The following is a 12588-nucleotide window of genomic DNA, read 5'->3' as shown; positions in this document are numbered from 1 at the left end:
CCCATGAACTGCAGCACGCCGAGCTCCTCTGTCCTCCACTAACTCCTGGAATTTGCTCAAATTTATGTCCATGGAGTCAGTGATGCTATCTAACCATCTCGTCCTCTGAGGCCCCCTTCTTTCTTGGGATGTGGCAAAGTGAAACATCAGAACATGCAACTCTTATCCTCCTAGGGCCTCTGACAGGGAGTGAAGTGGTCCCTGCTCCCAGGTGTCATCCCCACTCCCTATCTCATCCCCACCCCAGCAGAAGCAATGTCTATCCTCTCTGGAGGAAAACATTGCTATTTAGAAGCCGGAGATTCCCATAAGATCAAATATGAGTTCATGCATGAGAGTCAGCAGAAAGATTAATAAACAGCAATCTGGACCCTCTAAGCCCTTTCAGACACAGTAATTATCCACACCAAATACATGGTAATGTGCAGGCAATATTTAAGATTAAATACTTTAGGGTATTTAAGGAAATCTAAAAAATCATAGACCTGAACAAACAACATGAGACTATATGGGAAGACCAGGCAAAGTTAAAAGAGGACCAAATAGAAATTTTAGAAATTAAAAAATATATACAGTTGGTAACATTTAAAAAAAAAAGGATGGACTAAACAGCAAACTAAATAGCTGAAGAGAGACTATTAAAAATGGAAAATAAGTCTAAGGAAATTACCCAAATGCAATACAGAAAAAGAAGTTGATGAAACCCATAAAGGAGAAATCTGGTCTATAGCAATAGCCACCAGCCACATACAGCCATGTAAACTTATATTTGAATCAATTAAAATTAAATTTATAAGTCAGTTCCCCCATTGCACTAGCCACATTTTAAGTGCTCATAGCCGCATGTGGTTAACAGCTGTCATACTGGACAATGTATATTGCAGGCAGACCTCAAAGATGTGATGGATTGGGTTCCAGACCATCACAGTAAAGTGAATACCACAATAAAGCAAGTCACATGAATTTTTTGGTTTCCCAGTGCATATAAAAGTTATGCTTACATTGTACTGTTTCCTATTAACTGTGCAATACCATTCTATCTAAAAAACAGTGTACATACCTTAATTTATAAATACTTTATTGCTAAAAAATGCTAACCATCATCTGAGCCTTCAGCAAGTGGTAATCTTTTTGCAATAGTAACATCAAGGATCACTGAGCACAGATCACCATAACAAATGTAATAATGAAAATGTTCGAAATATCAAGGGAATTGCCAAAATTTGACAGAGATATGAAGTGATAAAATGTTGGAAAAATGGTGCCAATAGACTTGCTTGACAAAGGATTGCCACAATCCTTCAATTTGTAAAAAATGTAATATTTGTAAAGTGTAATAAGGCAAGATATGCCTATATGCAACATTTCCATCATCAGAGAAAGTTATGTTGGACAGACTAGGTTGTAAGATAGGGAAGAAAGTCCAATCCCAGAAGAAGAGCAAACAGAATGGAGAAGAGAAAGAAGTAATGGTTGAGGGATTTCCTTAGAGGTCCAGTGGTTAAGACTTCACCTTCCAATACCAGTAGTGTAGGTTCAATCCCTTGTCGGGGAACTAAGATCCCACATGCCTTGCAGCCAAAAAAAAAAAAAAAAACCAGAAGCAATATTATAACAAATTCAATAAAGACTTTAAAAATGGTCTTTAAAAAAGAACTGTAATAGTCTGTAAAAAGACTCTAAAAATGGTCTTTTTTACAATAAAAAAATCATAAAAAATAATGGTTGAGAATATTAAAAAAACGAACCCACTGATGCAGGAAACACAATTTATATAAATCAGGATGGATGAAAAGAAATCCACATCTAGCCACATCATAGTGAAACTGAACAAAAAAGACAAGGAGAAAATCTGAAGAGTAGCTAACAAAAGAACAATCAAACTGGAGCTGACTTCTCTTTAGCAAAAAGGAGACAGATAGTCGAGTAATGTCTTCCAAGTGCAAAGGAAAAAATTGTCAACCTAAAACTGCGTACCCAGCAGAACTCTTTAGTAACAAGGGTGACATATAGACTTTTTTCATATAAACAAAAGTCGTAAGAGCTTACCAACAAAAAACTCTTTATGGAGGAACTTTTAAAACATGCTCTTCATAAATATGAATATACCTCTTCCTAGAAGTGAGGTCTGAGACATAAGAAGGAATGATGAACAAAGAAACTGGTAAGCATGTAGGTAAATTATTTTAAGCAAGTATTACCAATACAAATTAATTATGATGACAGCGTCTAAAGTGTGTGTGTGTGTGTGCTCGGTCATGTCCGATTCTTTGAGAGCCCATGGACTGTAGCCTGCCAGGCACCTCTGTCCATGGGATTTTCCAGGCAAGAATTCTGGAGTGGGGTGCCACTCCCTTCTCCAAGGGATCTTCCTGACCCAGGGATTGAACCCAAGCCTCTTGGTCTCCTGCACTGGCAGGCAGATTCTTTACCACTAGTGCCACCTGGGAAACCCATAATGTCTAAATTAGAGTTGTTGTTGTTTGTTTGTTTTTAAGAATGGAATTAAAATATTGGGCATGGTAGTGTAAGTCAGGAAGAATGATCAGAATTAATATATTTTTAATAACTCTTACTATTTAGGAGAAGGCATTAAGATATTGATCAATCCTAGGCTTTATTAAGTTAAATATACACAGTATTTTAGAAGGTTCTAGAACATCCATATACATCAGAATCTCCTGGAGGCCTGTTAAAACACGGATCACTGGCTCCCACCCTCAGAATTTCTGTTCCAGGAGATCTGGGGTGGGTTTCTAGAATTTTCGTTTCTAACAAATTCCCAGGTGTTGCGGCCACTACTGGCCCAGGCACCACACTTCAAGAACGACTGAACCCAAAACAGTAGTTTTGGAAATAGGGTGCTTAACTTCCAAACCAACATAGGGGTGTAAAATGAAATGAGAAAACAAAACTTTTCCATCCAGACCAGCTTTGCCCAGTAAAAAATATAATGTCAACCACATTAACATTATGTGGTTTTAGATTTTTCTGGTTCAGTTCAGTTCAGTCACTCAGTCGTGTCCGACTCTTTGCGACCCCATGAATCGCAGCACGCCTGGCCTCCCTGTCCATCACCAACTCCCGGAGTTCACTCAGACTCACGTCCATTGAGTTGGTGATGCCATCCAGCCATCTCATCCTCTGTCGTCCCCTTCTCCTTCTGCCCCCAATCCCTCCCAGCAGCAGAGTCTTTTCCAATGAGTTAACTCTTCGCATGAGGTGGCCAAAGTATTGGAGTTTCAGCTTTAGCATCAGTCCTTCCAAAGAACACCCAGGGCTGATCTCCTTTAGGATGGACTGGTTGGATCTCCTTGCAGTCCAAGGGACTCTCAAGAGTCTTCTCCAACACCACAGTTCAAAAGCATCAATTCTTCAGCACTCAGCTTTCTTCACAGTCCAACTCTCACATCCATACATGACCACTGAAAAAACCACAGCCTTGACTAGACCAACCTTTGTTGGCAAAGTAATGGCTCTGCTTTTCAATATGCTATCTAGGTTGGTCATAACTTTCCTTCCAAGGAGTAAGCATCTTTTAATTTCATGGCTGCAGTCACCATCTGCAGTGATTTTGGAGCCCAAAAAAATAAAGTCTGACACTGTTTCCACTGTTTCTCCATCTATTTCCCATGAACTGATGGGACCAGATGCCATGATCTTAGTTTTCTGAATGTTGAGCTTTAAGCCAACTTTTTCACTCTCCTCTTTCACTTTCATCAAGAGGCTTTTTAGTTCCTCTTCACTTTCTGCCATAAGGTAGATACGTTAAAAAAGTAGAAAGAAACTGGTGAAATGAGTCTTAGTAATGTATTTTATTTAACTCAATATACCCCAAATATTATCATTTCAATATGTGATCAATTTTTAAAAGTATTAATGAGACACTTTATTTATTTATTTTTTTGGTACAAAGTCTTCAAAATTCAGGGTGTATTTTACACTATCAGCACTTCTCAATGTGGACTGACCACCCTGCAGGTACCCAACGGCCACACATGGTTTGTGGCTACAGCCCTGGACAGAGCGGGTCTAGACTGTAAGGGACGAGAGCCTGCAGAGGACAGAGGCCACACAGTCACTGAGTGCCCACGATATGCCGGACTACAGGGTGAGCACTTTGTCCACATCAAACATCATCTCCTTTCGTCCCCACATAGGCCTGTGAGATTAGCGTTAGTATCACCCCAGACGGGAATAGCAAGGCTGAGAAAACTTAAAACATTTCCCCAGGATCATGTGGCTGGCAAGTAGCAGAGCTGGGCTTCAAAGCCAGGTCTCTCATAGTCGATTGCCAACGTCAGAACCTCAGGGTTTCTATAAAGGATTTTATGTAACAGTTCAGTTCAGTTCAGTTCAGTTGCTCAGTCGTGTCCAACTCTTTGTGACCCCATGAACCGCAGCATGCCAGGCCTCCCTGTCCATCACCAACTCCCAGAGTCCACCCAAACCCATGTCCATTGAGTCAATGATGCCATCCAACCATCTCATCCTCTGTTGTCTCCTTCTCCTTCTGCCCTCAATCTTTCCCAGCATCAGGGTCTTTTCCAATGAGTCCGCTCTTCGCATCAGGTGGCCAAAGTATTGGAGTTTCAGCCTCAACATCAGTCCTTCCAATGAACACCCAGGCCAGATAGTAAATATCTTAGCCTTTTGGGACCAATCTGTCACAACCATTCAGCTCTGCTCTGGTAACAAGACAGCATGCATGTGTGCTCAATCATGTCCAACTCTTTGCAACCCGGTGGACTGTAGCCCACCCAGGCTCCTCTGTTCATAGGATTATCCAGGCAAGAATAGTAGAATGAGTTGCCATTTCCTCCTCCAGGGGATCTTCCCAACCCAGGGATTGAACCTGTGTCTCTTGCGTCGGCAGGTGGATTCTTTACCATTGAGCCACCTGGGAAGCCCCAATAGGACAGCCTTAGACAATGTGTAAACAAATGAGCGTGGCTCTGTCCCAATAGCATTTCATGTAGGGAAGCAGGTAGAGGGCAGGGTCTGGCCTTTGGGCTGTAGTCTGCAACCCCTGTGCTAGGCTAACACAACTGGGCCTCTGGAGGCCCAGGTTCAGGGAGACCTCAACGACTAATTGCTGATGTTCTGTGGTGTGTGCATGTATCAGGAGTGTTTGGAAGGATGAGACCCTCTCTTTCCAGAACCACCATGGCCCTCCCAATGTTCAGAAGGATCCAGAATGGCTATGTTTTGGTGGGACCTCCTCAGACTCTGCCAGGGGCTTGGCCAGCCCCTCTAACTCTGTAGCCTCTGCTGAGCTCCTGGCTATAAACATGAGTTATTCCCACTCTAAGGGCTGAGACAGAGGGGAAATAAAGGCCAGGATTGATGGAATCCCAGACATAAAATCTGGCACCATAATGCCTACATTTTGGAAATTGCCTTTAATTAATGGTTTATGGCCACAAAGGTTCCCTCCCCCCACCCTTCATCCTTCTGTAGCATCTTCTCCCTGGTGATCAGTCCTGGGGATGGGAACAGGGAGGGGGTGAAAGAGGAGGGCTAGTGAATAGCTGGTTTTTCAGAAACCAAAATGTGTGGTTTTGCTTATATGAACCCAGCTTGGCCTCTGGCATTCCTCGAGCCTGGACTCCATAAATAATGTGAATTGAAAAGCCAGCTCCCTGCACAGGCCTGAGGCCTGTTAGCTACAGACTCACCCACACACACGCACAAAAACACATCAAGCTCAGGAAAACACACACTCACAAGTGTGTATACACACACACACACACATACACACACACCGGAAATTTGCTTTTTTATTTTTTTGGTCCACTTATCAGTCTCTCCTTCTTCCTGTTTATCTTGCTGTCTTTGTGTTCCGTGGCACTATTTCTTCCCTGAAGTTCTGCTCTTTGAGTCTCTCTTCCGTTCTCTCTCCTGTCTTTCCCCTTCCCATGCCCTTTGATCTCCCCTACTTGGGGACACGTAGCCAAGCTACACAAACACACCCCCAGCTGCCCACCTCAGCAGAGAATCCACAAATCCTCCCCTCCCATCACAGACACCCCTGCCCCTCCCACCTGGACCAGGCTTGACTCTAACCAGGACAATGAACTTCTGCCCAGGTGCAAGAAGTTCAATTAGGTTCCCTCCCTAAGCACCTGAGCTGAACTCAAACCACATTTCATCCCAGGAATACAAGGGGACGGAGGCAACTCTGCCAAATTCTAGGTATAGCCAAAAATATTGCCCAAGCCCCAGGGTAGAGGCCCTTTATTACCAATAATAGCCACCTTGACTGAGTGTCTACTATGGCTTCATATTCAGAATATATAATAGTCATGTTAACCTAAGAGGTAGATATTCTTATTATTCTCATTTTATAGGTGGGAAAACTGAGGCTTCAAGAAGTAAAGGAATTTGCTTAAAACCAAAGTCTGTTCAACTCCAAAGCCTAGTCTCTTCCCACATGCTCAGTCACTTCAGTCTTGTCTGACTTATTGCGACCCTGTGGATTGCAACCCTCCAGGCTCCTCAGTCCATGGGATTTCCTAGGCAAGAATACTGGAGTGGGTTGTCATGCCCTCCTCCAGGGGACCTTCTTGACCCAGGGATTGAACCCACGTCTCCTGTGTCTCCTGCATTGCAGGTGGATTCTTTACCCTGAGCCACTGGGGAAGCCCCAGTCTCTTCCCACAGGGCTGGTCCAAACAGACAACATGGGTTGTGTCTTGGGATCTGGGATTACCAGATTCAGCCACATATGGTCTCTCATCTCCCCAGAAACATGTAACAGAGACATGACTCCAATACAGGAATAAGGCAGAGGTTCTCAAGTCTAGCCAATAGGCGGACACACTGTTCAGATGCCAGTGGTCAGCAGCTGTACACCCAACCAGAAAGGCTTCCCTGCCAGTCAAGCCTGTCCTTGGGGGCCCAGCTCTAGCAGTGGAGGGAGGGGAACACCTAGGCTGAGGCCCCTAGCCAGGCAAGGACTTGGAGCCTCCCAGGCAGGGCTGCAGAGGCAGCCGCTGTTTCTGCATTCCCTGGCGCCATGGCAACAAGAGTGCTCAAATTGGTGACCCGCAGAGTCTGTACCATCTGCTGTTTTCGGGGCTGGGGGTTGCAGGGTCACCTTCTGTCTGCCTGAGAAAGGAAATATAGTAATGTGGCAATGACCTCTCACCCTTGTCTATGCAGTGTAGAAAGGCCCCATCAGCCCCGCTGTCACTGAGTCCGCAGAGCAGCCCAGGGGTGGAGGCAGGCAGCAGAGAGCAGTATCACGACAACATGCAGAGATGGACACTGAGGCACGAGGCACCATCTCTGCCCACCCCGCGTTAGGTCGTTCTGCCTGGCGCCCTGCTGGACCAGCCCGGCATCTTTCAGGCCAGGTGGCTGTGGGCCCCGAAGGGCTCTTAGCTGGGTAGTTAGGTGTTGGGGAGAAAGGTTTCGGTGGAGCTGAGACGAGGGAGGTGGGTATGGTCACCAAGCTGCAGTTCCCCAAGAGTCGTCCAAGGCGTTTCAATGGAGGGAGGCAAGTGACTGGGGGAAAGGGCTTCATACAAACTCAGTGACTTGAAGAAGTAAGGTCTTTAGTCTGTGGGTTTTTTTTTTTTTTTTTCAATTTCAAAAATAATATAGCCAATGCAGAAAACTTGGAAAACAGAAAAATATGCACACACATTCTGGCACACTCACAAGTTCATGACACACACACACATGTTCACACACAAATATCATCCCTTTCCAGAGATAAAGACTTTTAGCATTTAACCATCTAATACAATGTAATATATGACATATATGTATATATTATATAGATACAATTATTAGGATTCCCTGGTGGTTCAGACGGTAAAGAATCTGCCTGCCATGCAGGAAACCTGGGTTCAATCCCTGTGTACAGAAGATCCCCTGGAGATGGGAATGGCAACCCACTCCAGTATTCTTGCCTGGAGAATTCCATGGACAGAGAAGCCTGGCAGGCTACAATCCATGGGGCTGCAAAAAGTCAGACACGACTCAGTGACTAACACATGTATTATATGCACATTATATATATTATCATACATATTTTAGCGTGGTTGGGATTATGTTGTACCTGCTATCTTGTACTGTGCTTTTTCATTTTGCAATAGATTGTGCACATTTTCTCATATAAAATATATTCCCATGACAGGTTTTTCAATGAACTGCCTATATGCCGACATACAAATGAAGTATCATTCATTCAGATTAAACTTTCATCCATAACCATTTATACTGCTTCCTAGTTTTTAAATGTTTCTATTTTTTTCATTATAAATTTATATATGTTTATTATGGAACTTTAATGATACTTAGAGGTACGGCAGGAGGGAGATAACGTCATACAAACTCAGTAACTGTAACACTTTTGTGCTTTTCACACAGATTGTTTTACTATTTGTCTGATTTGATGGCTATGTAATTTTTACCTTGTTATAATGGTGTATAATATACAATATAGGGTCCTTTCAAATCAGGCTTATTTTTTAATATTTGTCATTTCTCACAGTATTGAGTTTATCCATTTGGGTTTTCATTTAACCATGCTTTGAAAAAAGATTCTTTTCCCTTCTCTGTTGACTCCTCACCACCTGAACTTGGTATATTTATCAAGTGTTGATGCAGCTGACTGTGGACTGAGGAATGGGGCTGGAAAATGCTGGTAGAAAGACATTTTTGCCTGTGAGGGCCACTCCGGAAACACATTTCAGTGTGTACAGGAATAGAGCTGGTGCTCCATTTATCCTAAAAATATGAATCACCCAGTCGCCCAAAAATGACTGTCTCTGTGTTGTGTACAATAGAGAAAAATGAGGGATGACCAGGCCCACCGACAGGAGGCAGGTGAAATAGATTGTGGAGCATCATTCCACGAATCCTGTGTGGTCAAAAGATATTACAGGTCACTGCTGAGAAGGAGGCATGTCCTCCATGGTGTAAATGAGAACAGCATATTACAAAAGGGGATGGACCATGTAAATATGGGCATCTGTGTGTGTTTGTAAGAGTGGGCATTTTTTGTGTTGCTTTTTTTTTTCCCCCCAGTGGCTATAATGCTGTTTATTTTTTATGAGGATATGTAGTCAGATTAAGCACAGGTTAATAATACCAGTTTGTTCTTTTCAAAGCAAAGCAAAAGCCCTGTAGACTTTTTATTTATTTATTTACTTTTTAATTGGAGGAAGTGTAGGCATCTGTGTATCTCAAAGAATATTTAACTAAATACCAGCAGCTGCTATCTCCGGGTAGCGTGGGTTTGGGGGTGATTCTCTGTTTTATTTTTATTCTTTCTTGGATTTTTAATTCTTCAAATTTTTTTCCTTTTAGAGGGCATAGGTTACTAGTGTATTGGGGGAGGGGCAGCACAACAAAACAAAAGCCATTTTGATTCTGAAAAGAAGAACCGTATAGGGTGGGGAAGACATGGGGCGGGGGTACTCAGGGGGGGCAGCCTGCCCCCTGCGTGCCCCTCACCCTACTCCCCAGCACGGCCCTGTGTGCTTGTGTGTTGCAGACTCCGACAGCCAGTGCAGCCCCACGAGGCAGAGCCTCAGCCTGTCGGAGGGCGAGGAGCAAATGGACCGGCTGCAGCAGGTGGAGCTGGTCAGGACCACGCCCATGTCCCACTGGAAGGCGGGTACCGTCCAGGCCTGGCTGGAGGTAGTCATGGCCATGCCCATGTACGTCAAGGCCTGCGCGGAGAACGTCAAGAGTGGGAAGGTAGGACCTCCGTGGGGATTCTCCCCTCATCCCACCCCACACACCAGAGTTACAGGAGCTGGCTGAACCGGATTCATGCTCCAGTGACTCCAGTAAATCACTGTCTCTCCAACAAGGTTCATAGCTCTTCTGATCCTCAGCTCCTCATCTTTAAAATGGGACTAATTTTCCCTTACCTGGCTGGAGGGAGGCAGGGCTGGACTTGAGCACCTTTTCAGTCCGTTCGGGGATTCCACCGCCTCCCGTAGCAGCAGCCCTCTGGCGAGGCGCCTGCAGAGCTCTTCCCATTGCTCTGCCCGGAACGCCGGGAGGGATTCCTTGGGTCCCCGCTCCCACGCCTCCCTTCGGCGCTCAATCCCCACCTCCCGGGCGCAGGTGCTGCTGAGCCTGAGCGACGAAGACCTGGAGCTTGGCCTAGGCGTGTGTAGCTCGCTACACCGGCGCAAGCTCCGGCTGGCCATCGAGGACTACCGCGACGCCGAGGCAGGCAGGAGGTGAGCCGGTGCCCTGGTCCCGGGAAATTGAGAGATGAGCCGCCAGAGACCTCGCCTCAGGGTCACAAGGGTGATGGGGCGGGCGCTGTGGGTGGGGCCAGGTGAGGAGTGCCAGGTCCTGGGACGCCACTGGGCGGCGCTCTGGGTGGGCCCTTCCCTGTAGAGCCCCTCCCTGTAGCAAGATGGAGAACAAACTCAGTGCAGCTCCAAGAGCCCTAGGATCGTTCCAGTGCGGGAGTCGGGAGTCTTCAGGCGCAACCCAGAACTCCTCTAGACTCCGAAGGTAGGCCAGTCCTGGTGGACCTGGGAAATTTGGCCAAGATGTTTGTTCTGCCTACTCCCACCTCAAACCCCAGCTCTTAACATTCCAACTAAGAGACAGCCTACAGGCTGCTGCTGCTAAGTCGCTTCAGTCGTGTCCGACTCTGCGACCCCATAGACGGCAGCCCACCAGGCGCCCCCGTCCCTGGGATTCTCCAGGCAAGAACACTGGAGTGGGTTGCCATTTCCTTCTCCAATGCATGAAAGTGAAAAGTAAAAGTGAAGTCGCTCAGTCGTGTCCGACTCCCATCGACCCCATGGACTGCAGCCTTCCAGGCTCCTCCGCCCACGGGATTTTCCAGGGAAGAGTACCACAGTGGGGTGCCATTGCCTTCTCCGAGGACGAAAAGAAATGGACCTGATTTGGGGCCAGGTGCGAGGGAGTGTTTGAGGGCCCGGAGGGAAGGGGCGTCCATCAGTAAGCACACCTGGGAGGGGCTGACCATCCGCCCATCAAGTGTGTCCCGCCGCCCTCCCGCCCCCAGCTCCTGCCGGCCTCTCTCCTGACCTTTGTGAGCAGGACTTATTGGGGAGCCCCTCATTCACCAAGCAGCTCCAGGGAAAAGGAAAGGAGCCCCCTACCGAGTCCTCAGCGTGCAGAAGGGGAAGAAAACTAGCTGGTAAATCTGACACTTTCTGTTTTGCATAATTATCTCCTTCACTGGTTTCCCCATCATTTTTGTGCAGTTAATTAATCAAACCTGGTGGTGTGTGCTATTATTTGCAGAAGCAGCTTTGTGGATTAAAAATAAGAAGGGGCTAGGGGTAGGAAGGCAGGCTGGTTTAAAAGCCAGAAAAGCAAATTGCTGGGTGTCCTGGAGAATGATTCCGAGGTGGCAGGAAAAAAGAGATGAGACGGGATCTGAAACTCAGGCAGTAATTCCCAGGAAAGCCAAGTAAGAAGGTCATGGCCCTTATCAGAAGGTCTGGACCTTCCTAAAGGACATGGTGGGGAGTGGTGGAGGAGTGGGGAGATTGGGGGGCGGGGAGGAGGGAAGAGCAGGGCAGAGCTTGCGGTTCCGCTGAGCTTCCCCTCCTGAGTGTCCCACAAGCACCTCACATCCACCACAGACCCTTACCCAGTGTCTGCCCCCACTCCCCAAAAGCTTACCACTCTGGGTCACCCAAGCTGGAAACCCCACCCCCACCCCACCCCCTTCCATTCCCAACACAGTCACTGTTACTTGAGCAGGGTGGTGCTGCCTGCCTCACCCCTCAAAATTCAGGATCGCTGCCCAAGTTCCCCCCAAATCCAGTTGACCCCTGAGAGCCTCCCAGAGCCAGAAAAGGGTTGGAGTCAACTCATCAGCCAGATGTGAATAGATTTTAAACATTTCTAAGAGCCCTAAGCGGAGAAGGCAATGGCACCCCACTCCAGTACTCTTGCCTGGAAAAATCCCATGGACAGAGGAGCCTGGTAGGCTGCAGTCCATGGGGTCGAGAAGAGTCGGACACGACTGAGCGACTTCACCTTCACTTTTCACTTTCATGCGTTGGAGAAGGAAATGGCAACCCACTCCAGTGTTCTTGCCTGGAGAATCCCAAGGATGGCAGAGCCTGGTGGGCTGCCATCTATGGGGTCGCACAGAGTCGGACACAACTGAAGCGACTTAGCAGCAGCCGCGGCAGCAAGAGCCCTAAGCAAGACTGTTTCCCAAAACCAGGGCTTAGGCACTGGACACCCAGGGCCTCTGGAGCAGGGAGGAGCCTTCATTTAATGGCTCTGTTCTCTGCAGAATCCTGGCCTGTCTCTAACTTGCCCTGTAACCTTGTGCTCTGTGGAACTTGGTTTCTCCACCTGTGAAGTGAAGGGGGTTAAATGAGGACAGTGGCTCTTTAACCTTGGGCAATCATGGCCTATTTGAGAATCTACTGAAAACTTCTGAAACTTGCTCCAGAAGAAATACAAAAACTTCACAGCTTTGCATTCTGGGACTCTCTAACCCATCCATGGAACTTTAAGGTGCCTGTGAACTCTAGGGTAAGGACTCCAGTGAGGTCATCTTTGAGAACACATCCTGTGTGACTCTAGGCATGACATTACCCTCTCCGGGCCTGG

The 12588-nt window shown here is 46.6% G+C and overlaps 1 protein-coding gene across 3 annotated transcripts in view; it reads left to right on the top strand.

The window, feature by feature from the left end:
• Positions 1–12588, top strand: part of KAZN (kazrin, periplakin interacting protein) — a 1348869-nt gene that overhangs the window by 1311066 nt on the left and 25215 nt on the right. For all 3 annotated transcript variants that reach the window (XM_070768463.1, XM_070768464.1, XM_070768465.1), the window contains 2 exons: positions 9509–9714; positions 10090–10208. In XM_070768463.1, coding sequence (XP_070624564.1) covers positions 9509–9714; positions 10090–10208 — 325 coding nt within the window. The remainder of the gene's footprint in view (positions 1–9508; positions 9715–10089; positions 10209–12588) is intronic.

Source organism: Bos indicus, chromosome 16 (genome assembly GCF_029378745.1).
Source record: "Bos indicus isolate NIAB-ARS_2022 breed Sahiwal x Tharparkar chromosome 16, NIAB-ARS_B.indTharparkar_mat_pri_1.0, whole genome shotgun sequence".
NCBI lineage: Eukaryota > Metazoa > Chordata > Mammalia > Artiodactyla > Bovidae > Bos > Bos indicus.
The sequence above is the reverse complement of the archived record's forward strand: the minus strand, read 5'-3'. Positions and strand labels throughout refer to the sequence as shown.